The following is a 19212-nucleotide window of genomic DNA, read 5'->3' as shown; positions in this document are numbered from 1 at the left end:
TGTTAGCTTTTACTGTCAGATATATCCCTTTTATTTTTGAGCCAAGCAAAGCAAAGAAAATTGGAATTTACTACCAGCGCACATAAATCGCTAATACGCATACCACTCCTTCGGTTATGTTGTGGTACGACCCTTTGTTGTGTATATCACCGTCCCGCGCCGTGACGTACTGTGTGTTATGAACATCGTGTATGCGTTCGACTAATAATTCCATCGTAATAATAAAGCGCTGAATCAGCCTTTAATTCAAAATCACGGATTTTGACAAAACTACAGCACTTAGAGTCTTGATTTTTGCAGGGTATATTGGTTTTAATAAAGTACAATTTAATCGTTTAAAAAAAGGAATTTTAAAAATTCAGTGAGGGCGTCTTCCTCAGCAAATGTTATAATATGGCTTTAACAGTATTGAGCTGTCAATCAATTTCAGAATTGAACAAATGAAATTACAAAATATGTAACCTAGACATAATATATCATCCCAGGCCAGGAAAACCCATGTACTCATTTTGAAGGTATTTTCATTTTGCACATAGGAGGATTTTCCTGCCCAGGGATATCACATTTTATGCAATTGAGGTGCTTTACATTTCCAAGCACTTAAATAGGCCCTGTGTCTGGAACATAATTTGGGGTTACAAAACCTGTTCTCCCTTTGCATGGATCTGCCATCTTGCTACCAAAACAAGGTTCTCCCTGCAAACGCATGCCCAAAATGTGCATTTTTGTTTCTCACGCTTTTCTAGCAACGTGCCAGAAGGCTTTTGCAATGCGTATGCTGTAATATAAGCATGGGTTTGACAGGCGACGCACACATAGCACGCACTTTGTGGGTAGAACCTCGTTTTGAGGTGACCATGCAATTGGCGAATTACAAACATGTTTGTCATACAATGCCAAAGACTTGAACCTGAGCCACTGAGTAAACTTTTGTATTGTTGGTATTTATAATTTGTTGCTGTGTTATTTTTTTTGAGGGAATGCTTGAGTTATTTATTTCACAATGTAAAACATGTAGACAAAAAAATATACAGACCGTCACCAACAGGCAAAGTCCCCATGCTTTGTATGCTGAGAATTGGCACATAGTCATGAGAGTCAATCGTTCAAACGCTTGTGTCTAACAAATCAAGTACACGCCATCATCATGATTTGTGGTTATCATGGAGCTGTATTCAGGTTTATTATCAGCTATATGGTGCCTATGTACATTTACACAAAAGATGTTGAGACTGTTTTGAAAAAAATGGGTGGAGTGTTTTCCTGCACATGCTTCATGGAACAATTGGCCCTCACTAACAGATGATGCTGGACTTTGCCAGTTGGTGAATGGTCTGTATATTTTTTATCTATGGTTAAACATCTTTAATTTAAAGTGGTTATATTTACAATGTTTTCATTTGCAAACCTTGAATAAAGGGACAATCATTGATTTCTAAACGTAAAATGAAGATTTTGGTATAAAGATTTGCAAATAAACCGTGCAAATGGTAAATGTGAAAGCGATCTGATGAAGATCAAATTTGACATACGACATGAAAGTAGCATCATAAATGTCTACATGATTATTTTGATCCTTTAATTCTCATGCAAGTGAGACTCAATGCTGGGAACACTTAGGCAACAGTTAACTAATGCCAATCAAAATGACCAGTGCATGTTAACGATTTTGATGGAACAGGCATAGAAAATCTCAGATTGTCCCTTGAAGCTATTAGATAGTGAAGGCTGCACTCCAAAATTTACCTGTTGCAAAAAAACTTCCTAAATGCAGTACAAAATTGTGACACATGTTATAAGGATTAGCATTCTTTTGCCTTTCATATTCCATGTCCACAGTGGTATTGCAAACTATACTTTGATTTTGTTTGCAATGAAAATTAGACAAATCTTTACAAGTCTTGATTCATGACACATCTATATTTGCAACTTCCTACTGATTTGCAAATATAAATCCACAGATAAACGGCAACTTACAATACAGGTTATACTTTTAAAGAAAGATAATATACCAAAATAAGAAAGGTTATTTAGATATTACAAGGTAAATAACATAATGGCTATTTTAACTTTTTACATGAAGAAAGTAAATTTGGTATATGTCAATTACAATCTATTGCGGTCTGTCCAACTGTTACGGTCAGTCAGTCTTCCAAACTTATCAATATCATAAGAGCTGCATGTACGACATGTGCAATCATCATGTACCTTCACACTGCGACTCTTAAATGTAATATCTTGGCGATTTTCAGCAGTACATCGGAATTCCACAGATTCGTAGTGACTGTTCTTTACCTCGCATGTAATAGGACACATTGAGATGGATCGTGTAGACTCACAGGTTCGCATCATGTAGTCAGGGTTAGCCATTGTGCGGTTTTGGACCTGGCAATCTGGTGGTAAGAAGTTATTACATTATCAATTGATTAGATTTAAATTTTGCCCCCAACTGGTGTATTTACAACTACATAAAATGAACCAGTATAATGCTCGCTCCTTAGGAAATGCACTACTGGTGATCCATGTAAAGCAGTAAACACATTTTATTTATGTAGGAAGGTCTTAAGAAGGATAAGGTTGTGTTAAGTTGTATCTCTTGCAAGGTACGGTATGCTAGCACACCTAAAATCTTTACAAAAAATGCAAAATGTTTGATTTTTTGATGATATATTTAGATTTTCAGATGGTATTTTTAGATTTTCTAATTTTAACAAAGCACAGGTAGTGCCTTTAATCAACCATCCCATGCACTGATAGCCACATCTGTATATGTAGATCACAGTCAGTTGTGACTGTCCCAATACACCATTAGTAGGGACATAATCTGCAGCAAGGCAGTTGTCTTGATGGAAGTGAAAGAAGATATACTTGTATGAACACCCCTGCCATGATGCAATTGGAAAGGTGTATATTAATATATGTAATATTGAATTCCCAAGCTTGAGGGTGAAATGTGTATTTCAGTAGAGACTTATTATTTGGTAGGGAACAAGATAATACATGTACACATTTTTGGTACCAAGGTTGGTTTTCATGAAAAAATTCAAATAAGATAAAGGGCTTCGATTATAATCACTTTTATAGATGATGCAAATTTAGTAGTCGGTATATATATATAAAGTCAAGGCTTTTAATGTCAAACTTCATTTCATGGATCCTTGTACTGTGACACTAAAAAACCTTGAGATTGGATCTGAATTCAGTGGATTATTAAGTGAACTAATGTGTGTATCACTGTCTACTTTTAATTCTTCAACATGCTCTTACCACATTTGAGGCATGGCCTCTGTTCTACATGTAGACTCTGACACTGTTTGACTCTTTGTTGTGTACCAATGCCACACACATCATCATCAACTACAACACAGCTACTCCATGAGCTCCACTCTACATTACAGTCTGGTTCTGGTTGAACTTCTGCAAATAACCAAAGAATTTGTCAATGTGTTGGATGTGAAGGTATGTAGCATATTTACTGCTGGTGATACTAACTGGTTTTAAGTTTGTACATTCATGCATGCTTAGCTAGCATAAAAAACCCTTAATATAGTGTTTGAAAGATTTAGGGCATCTATAGTCCATATGACATTCAAGATAGTAGCATGCACGGTCAAAGGTGGTGCATCGTTATCATCAATGTGGTAAGTAACTGCACCCCACAGATACACTGCCTTTGATCGCTCGTGTGTATCACACACTGACTTACAAAAAGTCCACAGATGATGTGAGTTGTAGGGGAGGGTCCTTATTAGGTTGAAAAATGTGTAGCTCATGCAGATTCTGTATAATGTTAAGAAGTGTTATGTTGTTCTGTACACATGCTTTGCATAAGAGACTTGCCTTGTGGCGGTGTGACTGGCAAATCTAAAGGTGTATCACATGTCACATTCACATTGAAATACTTGATCACAGAGTCACCTTCAGGGTTGCGGGATGGAATCACCTAAAATCATCAAAAGGAAAGTAACAAAAGGAAATTAATTTTAATATCACATCAAAGAAAATTTGATTTCATTGCTCATATTTTTGGGTCTGTACATTCTGGAAGCTCATCTTTGTCATTAATACAGTACTAGGAATGAGTAGGTAATGTAAAAAGGATGTTTGAAATATGTTGATTGTATTGATAGTGTCTAATGCCACTCCACACTGTACCAGTGAAGAGTTTCAAATGTGTGGACTGTTAGATGTCAATTTGGATTTGTTCATAATTTTGCTTGGACAACATCTCATTTCCCCACGACTCTGAACTCAAAGGGAATAAACAGCAGCCAAAAGTAAGGGGAATAAGTTCTTGAGGTGGATGCATTTAATCTGACATCGTTTTGTGGCATTTTTTACAATTTTGCAAAAGGACTAGTAAAACTGATGTTTTTCTTTGTCATCTATTAATAAGGCTCAAACCTGCTTATATAAGTTCCCTGTTGCTAGAGAAATGAGGCAAATCAGTGTACGCTCATACTTGCACTGAATGGTGCTGCTTGTTAGTCCAATGCATTCAAGGATAGGAGAGGAGAGGATATGAAGGCCCAAATCCACATAAGTGTTATTGCTTGGGGCCAAGAGCATAATACAACATACAAAACATTAAAACAAAGTACACATGCAAGTAAATTATCATTTACATTAAATCATATTCAAATGCTCATGTATGAGACCCTTTGGAACAGTGAGATGTGAGTGAGTTCTGTTTCAGTAATAAGTTAATTTGATTGTCATTGCATCTTACACTTATTCTAATGTTGTCTGTCTGCCAATCTACTCTCCTGTCTGTGATAGGTTGTCCCCTGTCATCCACTTGACATGACTTGGATATATACGCCAGATTGGCGTCTTCAAACACACGATTAAGAGTAGTAATCGTGCCATGCATGACCACATTGTGTGGGTTGTAAGAATTAACCATGCCAACTGCATCATAAAAAACAAACAAAAAGATTATGCAAATCAAATTTAGCCTCCAATGCAAACTATTTTGATATGTAATGGAATACTCTTTCAATATATACAATAGAACCCATTCCAGTAAATTTAGATTCTATATTTGACCTTTTGGACACCTGCTCTCACAAAATGAGCATAAAGTCGCAAGGGCCGCCAGGGCACTATAGAAGATACAGTCCATTAATCATGACAAAAGTCACTATAACAAAAGACATTGTGGAGGAAACATTGATTTTTGAAGACCAAAGCAAGAAGCCAACTTTATGCTCATTTTGTGAGAGCTGGTCATACTGAGTTACAGCTGTATAATTCTGTGACAAGAGCAGCGCAACTCCTACAGTGTACTATTTTCAAGGCAATTGATTTTCATATAAATCTTGTGAGGTTTTCATGATTTAGTGTTTTACTCATATCAATATTTGAGTTACTTCATCCCCATGTCTGCAGTGTTCGAAATATGCCTCAAAAAGTTACAGGCCAGCCGGGCTTGACCTTAAAAAGTTACCCGCCAGCCGGGCCAGCAACTAGATGCCAGTCAGAAAAGTTACAAAAAAAAAAAAAAAGTTACAGGCCAATGGCCGGCTGACCGGCCCTATTTCGAACGCTGCATGTCTGTATAATTATTTACCTTCCACGGGTTCTATACATTGTTTGCCACAGCCAGTTGCTACAGCACAGCAATGCTGAGTACCAGGACATGTGTCATCTGTATAACACTCATCAACAATGGCACAGGATGGCAGTGCACTTGTGATTGCTGGACACTCATCTGTAAGAAAAGAAATGTGGCTTTGTATTGTGAGATGAAGAGATTTTGGTAGGAGTAAGTTTGAACTATTTGCATGATTGGACATTTTTGTGGGAATTTAAATTTTTATGTTCCTCCAACTTATGGGAGATAGTAGGTAAGCTACCACAGAATCAGTTAAGCACTCCAGGGTATATTAAAAGCTGTAGACATATTTGCTTGTGAGGTATCTGATAAAAATGTTGCTGTTTAATTGCAAATCTGAACTTACATAGAGCATCAATAGCCTCATCAACAGTCATAGTTCCTTTATCAGCATATAGAGAGATGGTGACAATCTCATCTTCTGTGTAGCGCTCTCCAGTCTTATCTGATCCAATAGCAGAAGTTCACTCTCCATTGTACATACTTTCTCTGGTAGACTCAGTACAGGAAAATATGGTCGCTGACCATTGAAAACTGAAATCTTGGCTTTGAAAGTCTGCCTAGGAATTGGAGAACCTGGTTAGAATAAAATTATTTCAAAGATTTTAGAATATAGACCTTAATTAGACATATTATGCAGTTTAATACCACTTTCTTTGTTTCAAGACAAAGCAGGAGGTAGAACAAATTGTGTGGCTTACAGATTACGATGGTGAAAATGAAGCTGGTAGAACTTACTATGTACCATGGTATAATCAACATGACAACAACCAAAAATAGAAAAGGAAAGAAAAAATGATACAAGAAAGGAGCATAACAATTATAACAGCAAAATACCTGGTGGAATTCCATATGTGTGTTGTAAACTTCGGCTTGTCATTCCATACTCTACTACAACTTCAGTGGTTCCCTTGAAATTCTTGAGTGGTGTAAATTGGGCTGTCTTGAGAGCCTCAATGACCTCATATGCTGGACCAGACATGCAGAAATGAGTAACCATATCACTGTGTTGTCCCATATGGTCCAGGTAGACACGCAAACCAGTAGGGGCAGTCAGAGTGACCAGTCCATGTTTGGCCTGGACTGTGGTGTGGAGTATTCCTGAATGAATGCAGATGGGTGGTAATTAGGTATATTAGTAACTATCAATTTTGGTTATCATGATGTGATTCATTAATCTCCTATTCCATTCTCTCATTTTCCTTTTCATTAGTTTTATTTATTTGTCATAAAACAGTTCTACTGAAGTGCTTCATCTCAAAATAAAGGTATTTTCACAATACATGAGCATGTATGAACAAGTAAATTATGTATAATTTGGTTCACTTCAAGTTTGGTAGTGACGTCAATGCTCTTTCGCGGTTGCGTCGCAAGCGTGCTGACAAACCGCCCTTGTACGCGTGCGTGTACACTCAGGGTGTTTAACTTTAACACGTGTGATTCGATACTGCGGCGAGCGAAATACGCACCTACGTCACTACAGAACTTGAGATGAACCAAATTATAGACAGTACCTTTCATTTCAGGTTCAAAGACATTTGATGTGATGTTCAAAGGAACAGTCTGTCCCTGCCCAATGAAGATATTGTCCTGTACAGGTGTCATTTCAAATTCTGGATAAGTAGACCTGACATTAACACACTCATCAGTGCTCTTAACACCCCAAATCACCATGTAGTCAGCCAAGCGCTGAGAATCACCCTTGTACATGAAGATCTGTGTGCAATTTGAACAGTAATGATCTGATATTGCAAATATTAGATACATTTACTTTGTTATATTTACTGTATAAACAATCAAGATAAATGACGTACATCATGAGTCAAAATGATCTGTTATCAACTTAATTATTTTTCTGCATAAAAATAACTTCAATCAGAAGATTTTAATGTAACTACATAGACTATTAATTGTTATGTAATACCTGTTGTCTCCCATAGCACCTTTGACTTATGGTTTAAAACAATATAACTGCTACCAGAGCATCTTCATTTGCAATGCTCAGGTATGGATGATTTAATACATTTTTAAATATGCATTACTTTTAAATCAAGATATTGTTATTCAAATGAACACTGAAATCACTTTCAGGTATGTACTGCATGATCTTTGTACAACATTTGTAGAGTTCATATGAAAAAGCAGTGTGGTTCTATTGAACGTCTGTGTACAGCTTGGTTTTCATGTTGTCTTTTTCAAAGTATCTTGTTTTGAAAACTAACGGAGGTATGTTATGTTCAGAAAACTTTCACTTACAATAGACAACATCCCAGTCTATAATGTCCTGCAATATTAATAGATTAAAGTATTATTAGCAATTTTGTTATTTTTGATGCATATCATTTGACTCGCCCGGGTTTATTATCAAAATCTGTCTGTATGTACGTCCAGTTTACCACTAGATGTCTTCCAATAGTGCCAAACTTTGTATTCCCTTCTCTTCCATTGAGAAGCAACATATCACCACCATTGGGATAGACAAATTTGTTTCATTCACTTTTTGTTATCTCTTTGATAGCAATTCCAACAGAATGCTATCGTTGACATGACAAGTATTTATATTGGTAATGCTTGTTAGGAAAGAAACCTGTAAGATATTATTGAACCTACTTCAATAGGTATATGGCATACACCCTTAATTGTCGCATACAAATCCACTCTGATCTGTCTTAGGAGATCATTGCACTCAGTAACTGAATTACAGCTGAATGTTGGTAGCCTGGTTTCCATATTCTCAACAGTACCAATCTGAAAACAACATTTCAACATGCACCAATGATTATAATACCATATCTTGTTTCTTTGTTTAAGGTTGGATATTCTTATTTTCAAGGTACTGTGACTTTATTCTTTGATTCTGACTTTTCCTGGTTGATATCTCACATGCACTGTGATGTTATGGGTAGATAAGATTCTGATCTGGTAAAGGTAGTAAACACCATGTCAGAACCATTTGTGCTTCTTTGCACTGTACACCGGATTTTTGAAGTCCAAATAGATTTGAATTTGGGTAGATGACCTATTGTGTACAATTTGAAAGTCATAGTTTGAAACTTCTTAGCTGCTGATCTTCTGCATCATAACGGCTTTCCAGTATCAGGATGGTTTCTCTGCAATATGCCAAAATTTCTCCTAATTTCCCCAGAATGGTATTTCATGTTGCAAAAAATTGTGAAAAACTTCTGCCCCTTCTGTCTTTAAATTTCTGCCCCTTCTGTGGTGCCACTGAAGCTGATTTTTCAGGCAACATGTTGCCAGAAAACTTGGACAAATATGATATTTGCTTCAAACAACTCAATAATCATTGTCTCAAAACTTGACAAGCATGTATGTATTAAGAAAACTATTTATGAAACATTCAGAATGTCAAGATGTAACTCTTACTGTATTGTTTATACTGAGCCTGAATCTGAGTTTCCCTTGTTCTTCTCTGGAACGAATGTAGATGTTTTTCACCAAGAATCTATTGGCATTAGCTGGGAAGTAGGTGAACAGGTTGCTGTGTAGGAAATACAATTAATAATACAAATAAAACAATTCTTTGTTTTCAATTAAATTTACAGTTCCATTTTAATAACATTTTTTTCTGAATCAACTCTTCTATTTAAAATGATGAATTCAACGGTTTCCATGTTGTGAATAGATGATGGCTAGGCCCCGGGGCTAGGCTTGCAGGAACAAGCAAAATACTTCAAAAAACTAATTTAGAAAGTCAATAATACGTAATGCTTTGAACTGATTTCATGAACTTACTCTGTGATCAAACTCTTTGGTGTTGATGATCTTGATTCCACATGAATATCTGCATCCCAGATAGCTTTAGGATGATTAGTATCAACATCACAAGTCTGTGGTGTAATCTCCTGCACTTCAAGATGGATACGACTGGTCCAATCAGAGCAGGTATTTTCCAGCCAATAAGGAGGTATAACTCTTGGCCACCAACTCCATGCTTTGATGGGGAATGGATACCAAAAACGTGGGTACCTGAAATAGGATTATGTTTGTCAGTGCTTAGTAACTATATCTTGCTCAAAATTCCACTTAGTGGCCAAGAAAAACAAACAAAGTAACAAACAAACTGCTGTTTTTGCAGCAAAACTTTGATGCTTTTGACCAGGGTTACAGGGTTTAGTTCAAGCTGCCTGTTTACAAAGAATTGAGCTTAATTTGAATACCATAGATACTAAAGGAAACTAACCATTGAGGCCAGACAACAGGTCTGTCATCACTGTTCATACCAGCAATTTCATCCCATGGATGAGGCACCATCCAACTATCTTCTGGTAGGTTCCAGTTTGGTGGTGTAGGCCATTGACTACACCATGGGACAAACAACATGCTAGACAGTATGGTGTTTACCCCCTCCAGTGAACCTGTAGAAAACAGAAGTAAATAAAATATTGTATGCAGTCCGAATTTAAATAAAAGTGAATGGCTTTAGGGTGATTTTAGGGGGCTGAATTCAAAAATGGTGTTGAATTCTCATGCTCAATTTTGTGGTCTTGACCCTTAAAAATTAAATTCAAAGTGGCAGCCAATTCTATGGGTAAATACAATGATAAAAAATCAACATGCTTCGATTTCGTTCAAAATCTACCAAATTATTCCTGCAATCCTAAGAATTAAAGCGTTCATTCACATTTGATCTCTAGTTTAGGATTTATGAGTCAAAAGGTCATTGTACAGGGGTCAAAATTTCAATTTGCTCTGATTTCCATAAAATTTGCATCAAATTATTCATCTACCTTCAGAGATTCACAAAAAGAATAGTTTGCACTAGCTATGATGTATGATTAGTGTGTTACCTAACGAAATGGTTGAAATCCCCTTAGATCAACTCATTTTAATGGTCAATGACCTTTAACATCTCCAATCTTGGTTAGTATACATCACAGCTAGTGTTAACTATGCTTTGCGTAAATTGATGTTTTAATGAACTTGATGATATGGAATCCAGAGCTTCTGCAAAAATTTGGGCTACTCAATTTGAAATCCATACACCCCCTATGAAAGACATTACCTTAATCTCCCACAGAGGGTTGTAGATTTCAAATAGAGTCATAACCATTCAGGTAACCCCGTTTGAGATTCACACAATTGTGTGGAAGATTAAGGTCATGTCTTCAATAGTGGGTATATGGATTTCAACTGGAATTAGCCAGTCCCCAGTAACCTACCCATGAAATTCAAGGTGTTCTTTCCATTGTTAGACATGGTAGTATTATATGCTACAAAATTCGTTGAGAAATCGGCATCACGATCAAGTAAGTCTATCCGTTTTGTTTTCTTCATTGTGGTGTCAGCACGTATTTCTTTCTCCTGATCAAAGAAAATAAATACAACAAACGTTTGTTTGGTTATTACCAGACTTAGCAACCATTCTTCACCTTGTAATACTAGGCAGGTAACATGAGATTGAAAAACGAAATGGCTGGTTATTGGTATTTTCAATTGAATACTTACATTAGGAAACGAATGACCTTGAAATGTAAATGTATTTATGTTCTGAATCTTTTAAAGGCTTCGTCGATATAATTAAAGTTAAGCAGCTCGATGATAACCAACCAAGCAGGCTTTAGACCAGGCCTTCGAACATCTGACTACCTCATTTACTAAGCCAAGTGATTGAAAAGTCGAAAGAATAGCAACTTGTTCTTAGGTTTTGTGGATTATGAAAAAGCCTTCGATTGCCTAGACCGCCAATCACTTCTGTCAGCCTTAGAAAACAAAACATCGATGGGGAATATGTAATCAACGCAATATACAAAGAGCCCACAGCAATGATTCACGTGGATGATATCATCACTGCCTCAATTGAAATCCTTAAGAGGTGTTAGATAGGAAGATCCAATATCACCAAAGCTATTCATTCATCCGAGCCGTGGAGGAAGCATTCAAGAACATTTATTGTATCGGCAAAGGATTCCTGGAGGACAGGGAATATCTCACCCATCTAAGATTCGGAAATGCAACAGGAAATGATCTTGCAGAGGAAAGTAGCAAGGCATGCCTATAAAGAAAACTAAAGTCATGATGAGCAACAACAGCAAAAGCTCCTAAGTATCTGTGCAGGGAAAAGATCTGGAAACTGTGGACCGTTACATTAATGGAAGAAGATCACCCTCAACAATGACACTAGGGAGGAGATAAAGAAAAGAACCCAGTCGGCGTTGTGCGCGAAATTGGGCTCACACATCTACATGTTTCAAGACACTTCTCTTCCTGTCTCTTCGAAGAGACAGGTATTTGACCAGTTCATTATGTAACTGTTCTTTCATAAGACCTGGACAAACACCAAACGTTTGAAGAAGAAACTCAGGCTGATGGAAAGGGCTATATGGAAAGAATTATGATTGGTGTATAACAAGGAATGACAGGATGACAAATATATTTAAGATCGAGATCAGGAGTGCAGGATATTATGTTGACCATCAAATCAAAGAAATCACGGAGATGGGATTATGACAATAGCAACAGATTGGAATCAACCAGAAGAAGAAGGAGACAAAACAGGAGATGGAAGAAAAACACAAAACGGCATATCGCATTGCTTGGGAAAGAATAGCTTATAAAGATAGATTGGATTGGAAAGTTGGTGGAGAGACCTTCCTCCTGCAGTGGAGTGGAGCAGGCTAAAGATGAAGAAGAATAAATACAAGTATGATTATGTGATCCAATAATTGATAACGAAGCCACATAATTCTAAAGGTTAACTGGTGCTAAATTTATTTGACTAGTATGCATTGACAGAAATACCTAGATACTGCAGAGCGTCTGAAATGCCGTTCCAAATTTACTTCGACTCTACGTCATTATTCATTGTAGAGGGTTTCATAGTACGGTGGTGTTGAATAGATAATCTTAATAAACAGCGAAAAAACTTCATTTCGCAAACTCTCCACTGAGTACTTTTGTGGTGTCATACTTTCATGTTAGCATAACAAAGTTTGTATAATCCTAATATTAACCATTACCGTTATCTTAACCCTAAACCCTAACTCTAAAACCTAACTTTAAATTTCATGACTAAGGTAGAATCACTTTTTGGTTACCTTGGGAAAGAAGACTACATCATCTCTGATATCCTGTCGTACCCACAAAGTACCACCCTCATCGACAGAGACACGGATACGATATGTCCCTTCTATTCCATCATTATCCTTCACCGACAGAGTCTTGAACTGTATGGGTTGACCTTCCGTGGTATAGAGTTGTGTGACATTGTTGGGCGTGTGTTTGTCAGCATGTGTTACTATGGGGTCCTTAATGAGTGGTTTCACGTGGATCATCATCTGGCGTTTAGTTTGACTTTGTCTATTTCCTTGACGATCAAAAGTATTTCGGTCCTGGCTGATTGCGTGTATATCCAGGCAGTGTTCTCCACTGGAGAATGGTGCAGGTCTGTTTGAGTGGAAACGGGAAAATAATAAGGACAAGACAAGATGGGTTGAATACTAGAAACTTGTAATAGTTATGCCCAGTTATGAAACTGTTTTTAAACTTTTAAATCTGAAGGAGGCGATCCGAGACACATACATCAAAACCTTGTGCTTCGCTCCCGCACTCTCAAATGGCTACATTATCACAAGAATCAAGCGCAACTTACACTCTGTTATGTAACATGCAATGTCAATTTTTTTATATCCTGCATTTCCGTTTATCATGTTAATAAAAAAAACATCATGGTGTGTACATCTTTAGAAAACTTGGTATTTCCTACAACTTCTGAATGTAGAAGAATGATAAAGAAATATACTTTCATGCATTTAAATACGTACCTTAGAGTAAGACCGTCAAGATCAGATGCTCCCAAGTTTGTGAGGATATTGTTCGGCAGTGGTTGGTTGTTTTTGTTGACGATCTCCCAACCCTCTGGCATACTCAAGTGACAATGACATTTGCCTGTGAAAACAACCCAAATTTTTGATGAGACAAGTTGCTTGATTCTTTATAAAGTTGATAAATTATATTAGGTCTACTGCACCTTTTCAAATGTGTGTGTTTTTCCCTTCTATGAAGTAATTTGTGAAAAATATTACCTGAATAACGGTTGCATGTAATATCTTGTGCACAGCTACAGAGAGCCACAGTAAGTTTCTCGGAGCCATCGATATCATCGAGTCTTGCCCGGATGTCCAGGAGAATGTCATCTCCTTCCAAACCAACGACAACATCTGATACGTCTAGTTGAGGTTGGTCAGCAATCGCACGGATACTGATGATAACACGGGCTGGTTGACTACGCTCACGCTCGTCTTCAATGATGTAATCAAATTGAATGGTTCCAGAGAAATGTTCTGGTGGTCTAAAAAGATACAGTGACAGTCTTAAAATATCATGTCTGTTATACTGTGATATCTGAAATGATAGATCTACCATGGAAGTACTGACTTACAGATGTCATATCGTACCCGGGATTTCGTATAGATGCTGTTAGTTTCCTGCTGGAACCCTTACCACTGCAATTATACTCTTCTGTCATGTATTTAAGTCATATTGGAATATACGCGTATGGGCTCTGTATTCTTGCGTTTTATATGAAAATAGGCATACACTTTTTTGTACATTATTCCTTGGGAGCAAGTTCAATAAACCTAACTCCATCGTGTTTAATGCTTATCTTGATCTTAATGTTGACACCAAAATATCTGTCTGCTTATCCCAAAATATTTCTATTACCTCATCAACCTACAATCATGGAAAAAAAAATGTTGGGACACGTGGTCAATCTTACTTTTTTCAAATAAATTACGTGTAGCTTCAACCCTCCTGTAAGCTATATCCCTCCCCTTTCCCCAATCAATGTTGCAGAGTCCAACACGGGGCCTGATGATAGGACCCCAATCAACATTGTTACGAGGGGAAGGGGGATCGATTTCAGTGCATGGTCCTAAACTGTCCCAAGACATATTTCCATGATTGTTGTCTTGTGTCAGAGACCTTTGCTATACTAGTAGGCCTATATCAGAGCGCCAAAGATGCGACTAAAACGAAGCGAACTAGTCTAAAACATATTCCATGGTCGAGAGCTTTCATAAATTTCTCGGAAAAACTAACGCCAACATTAACCCAAAACCCTAATCGCAAAGCTGATGATGGAAACTTTTATTCCATGCAAGTATTTTACATGGTTATGGCATTTAGTTGTATACTTACGTGTATTCAAAATCCCCGGATGTTTCCTGTACTATCAATCCATCAATAGGTGTGACAAGACGATAACGGGTATTCTCCAAAAGCTCCTCATTCACTCTTGGACATGCAGATAAACGTCCGAATAAAATGTGATCTTCATGGCTTTTATATGACTGGTCCAATGCTTGGAGTGTGTCTGTAGCTATATTTTCATGGATTTAAGTGTTTAAAAGTTTAAATTTAAAGTTTGAAAGTTATTTCTATGTAGCATGATGATGGTAACCATAAAGTCTTAAACTGTGAGCCTGTGGAAGGTAAATATCTTTGAATTCATCATATTCACAGATGTCATGCAGTAAAGAAAGACCTTGTAGGACCTCTGAATTCGGTTTTTAGTCGGATTAGAACTAAAACTATTCGAGGGTCATTGGAAAAAAAGCAACAGCGTACAAAATTCAGTGCAACGCACATCATCGGAACTTTTTGGACATTTTGATAAATTTTGTCGCTTTAGCGTTGCAATTAATTGAATGTATTAAAAGTGATGTATGTGAAATAGTAAAGATATGTTTTACCGATCCCTATCATAGAGCTCCCTTGACCCTGTCATCTCTTCATAACATACAACAACAGAAAAGTTGGCTTCATAACTTGTAGCGTAAAATTACTATCAAGCTATGCCGGTAATGGCAATTTTACTGATTTTACGTTGTTTGTTTGTTTGCTTTTGTTTATTTGTTTTCTATTAGTTTGTTTGAATGTTTGTTTAATTACTCCCCAAAGGGAAACACATATTCAGTCCTATATGTTCTGTTGTTAAATGGATCCGATTTTGATTACAAATATTCTAAGATATAGTCATCGTATCAGTAAACTATTTCAACCTAATGTAACCTCTGTTGACAATCAGACACTAACAGTCCAAAGTACATTGGTAACAATAACAATAAAATAAATGAAATCAAAGGTTATCTAATGGAGATTGCATGGTTCATGGTTATTACCACGTAATTGCTATGAAATTTATTATGATGTCATTCGTATTATGTGAACATTGCCAAACAAAATGACATAGCAGCCTCTTTTCACCCTGATAAACAAATATGCGCAGCACATTACATTGAAAACCAGAAGGTCGATGCAATAAAGGTATCAAAAACAATGGCCAATTAAAAAGAACAGGAATAATTACAACAAAAGGAAATATGATACCACTATATTTAATCAATACTTTATATTGTATTAACCCAGTTCCTTGATTTATTTGTATTTTATCTGAAACAAAATCATCAACATGTAGCAACATAAATACAAATTTATCATTTTTTTCCCTAAATTGTTTTCCTTTGTTTATCATTTAGTGCAGAAGTAACAAGTTTTTAGAGACAGAAGTGTCGGTATTTTTGGTCCATGACTTTTGATGTTATTATGCTGTTATTGTTATGTTTATTTTATGGATATAAATGATGAATGAGAATTAAATTATACTGTTGTGTAACGCAATTTTAAACTAAGTATAATGAGATTTCTTTTAATATATGTGATCTTGCCTGATTTGAAGCATGAAACTATTACCCTGGTATGATACTCCCCGATATATTTGTGGGTGTGGAGGGTGGGAAAAAAATCCGAAGCTCCTAATGAAGCAATGTAATCAAAATTACATCCATAAACTTCTGCTTTGTAGACGAATCCAAACATAGGACGATATACATTGTACAAATGATGAAAAGCATACAGCTTTCCAGCAGCTAACGCAAACAAAGGGGAAACCTAGAAAACGACTTGAGGCAAGTAAAGCAGAATAGGGCCTACCTGTATTGTCAACAAGACGGACAATTGGAATAATTTTCCATCTGTGATAAATGCGTTTTTTTACTCATGTTTCATATAATGTACCTCATCAAGAGTCCGCAGAAACACGGTATATGCCAATAGAGATCCTATTGTGAAATCAGTCGGCGTTAACACGTTGTCCGATATATAGACTTTGAGTTTGGAATTGTTTATTGTAAGTGTTTAAAAGGCATGCACCTTCATTTACAATTCTCATAAGTCTCCAACTATTTGAAATTGGCAGGAATAGCTAAATGTATGATTTCGATCAAACTTTAATTGTGTTATTCTTTGCCAAAAACTGTTAGCTAACATTAGTAACAACTATCAAGGAGGTTTCTGATCATTTTAAGCCAATATAATGAGGTAAAATGAAAGAAAACCATTACCCGCTTAATTGTGGAGGTCTACAAGGAAATTTGTCAATAGAAATCCCCGGTTTTAATCAAAATCTCTTATTGACTGTAATTAAAGCACTGGGTATTACAATCCTGCAAAAAGTAAAAGATTTGGAAAAAATTGAAGGCGTCCTTGTGAGCAAATGATCAAATCACACATTGCTTAAATTTATTTTTTCATATGAAAACTCGAAAGAAAAGAGTACTTCAGTGAAGATATGAATGAAGCCAGATTCAATTACGCAGAGTAAAATGTTTTTAGATCGCTTTTGGTCCTATCAGAAACTTATACTTGTTACAAAAAATACAAAAGCTCTGATTTTTATGTTTTTAGGATTTAGCGAATAAACTGATAGCTTGATGTACATGTCCATGTCATGACACTTTGCAGACGATTTAGTTTAATGCAACATGCCAACATCTTCTAGTGAGATCAGATGATATGGGTAGGCCTATGCTATCACCATCAGCGTATGTGAAAATCCATGTAGGCCTATAATGATACAACTATAGAACAGAGAATAAGAGAAATTACTTACGACGACAAACTTGTGCTCTTGCGATTGCCAAAAAGGCAACCAATAGGAGGAGCGTCTTCATCTTTGAGATTGTCACATATATATTTGGTTCGCAAACTAAATCTGCATCAATGGCTTGAAGTGAAATATTCCTTAGCTATAGCTTTGTTTTCAGTTTTTATGTAGAACCAAAGGTCGAATGTTGGAATGGTGGATTCAAAGTTAAAGAACTGAGTAAGCTTATCTACGTATACTGTACACATAACCTTTGATGATAACCTTTGACGATCGTATCATGATATCAATAATCACGAGAGTTTGGGAAGTGATTGTGCAAAATAGTAAATGTCATTAATGACACCACGGCCACGAACAATAGAGGTTGTGCGTGAAATTATTGATTGGCTCCAAAAAAAGGATTTGAACCGGTGTCCTTCACCGTAATCATGGCGCAGTGCAGTCCATTCGATCAAATGTTGTCATCAACTTATTTGATCGTAATGCATTTGTTATGTGTGTGAGACGAACTGTCGCGGTAGGTTGCAATCATGCTTTTGTTTAATGCATTTGAGTAGTCCGCCATATTTACGGTATGATACGTCATATTATGCACAACCTCTATTGGAGATTGACCATCTTTTTCACAACCAGATAATGATCCTTACAGATACTACAACCTCGGTCATTGGACAAAATCATGCGATGCGATTAATATAATTCCCAAGTAAGCAGGCGTGATTGGAGGGCAACTCACCGGACTCCTAGCCGGTGGTTATCCATTGGCACCCCGGGCGCGGGCCCTGGGTTGGCATCGAGATTTCTGTAGGCGACACATCTTTTGAAATATCATAACAAATAAACAAAATATCATTATAATAATATGAAATCATGACGTCGCTTGATAGTGCATAAATACAAACAGTTTACACAGATGGCTTCTCATTTGTATATATAAATGTGTACACACTCATGTCATATTCGGTAACAATTAACCAAGGGCACTTCCATACTTGGATGATTTTGTATTACACAAAAAAGCCAAAGAGGAAAGTGATAAAACCAAGAAGGTTCTAATAAACACGGGTACTAGATTACGTAACGTATTGTTCCTTTGGTGCCGATTTGATTTACCGATGGGGGCGGTAGACTTGTCTTCACTTTCGAGCAGACGAGTGGCCAGTCCCTCTACTGAAGTTTTATAATCATCGTGTTTTCTGATATAGTTCTGAATTAGGTTTTATATCTCGTCGGCGTTCAAACGATCGATTTTGAGTCTTTTTTACGCGAGATATGTTTGAATGCGCGCATCTGGACGTCTTCTTTATTTCGAGACATTTTTTTGGATCGGGTATGGTAAGTAAGTTACGCGTTGTTTTTACTTACGAATTGACGCTAGAAATACTTCAAAAATTTAATCAATCGATAAAATAATGCTGCAAAGGACGGTACATAAATCAAACGATAAAATAACACTGAAACAGACATCTTATATTACTAACATTTGCAAGATAAACTTTTAAAAGTATATATTTTGATTGTTAAATATACTACACACAAAAAGTGCATATATCTTGGCATTGTTACTCTTGGAAATGAGTCGTACATAAAATTAAAACTAAACAGTATCTGGAAATTAATTGGTTTTATAAATGTAATACCCCGCGCATTTTGACACCTCTTGAGTCTGTTGTCAGACTAGCGGTTG

At 36.5% G+C, this 19212-nt stretch overlaps 1 protein-coding gene across 1 annotated transcript; it reads right to left on the bottom strand.

Annotated features, from left to right (window-relative positions):
- Positions 1-1156: 1156 nt before the first annotated feature.
- Positions 1157-17608, bottom strand: LOC140147421 (uncharacterized). The gene is given in 19 exon segments (XM_072169199.1): positions 1157-2393; positions 3268-3417; positions 3841-3943; positions 4730-4911; positions 5573-5713; positions 5964-6050; positions 6053-6193; positions 6455-6718; positions 7132-7333; positions 8228-8365; positions 9002-9116; positions 9371-9604; positions 9819-9993; positions 10798-10939; positions 12673-13021; positions 13399-13522; positions 13660-13925; positions 14777-14957; positions 17529-17608. Coding segments are annotated over 19 exon segments (3342 nt in total). The 5' UTR covers positions 17590-17608; the 3' UTR covers positions 1157-2106.
- Between the last annotated feature and the right edge of the window lie 1604 nt (positions 17609-19212).

Source organism: Amphiura filiformis, chromosome 3 (genome assembly GCF_039555335.1).
Source record: "Amphiura filiformis chromosome 3, Afil_fr2py, whole genome shotgun sequence".
In the NCBI taxonomy this organism is placed as follows: Eukaryota; Metazoa; Echinodermata; class Ophiuroidea; order Amphilepidida; family Amphiuridae; genus Amphiura; species Amphiura filiformis.
The sequence above is the reverse complement of the archived record's forward strand: the minus strand, read 5'-3'. Positions and strand labels throughout refer to the sequence as shown.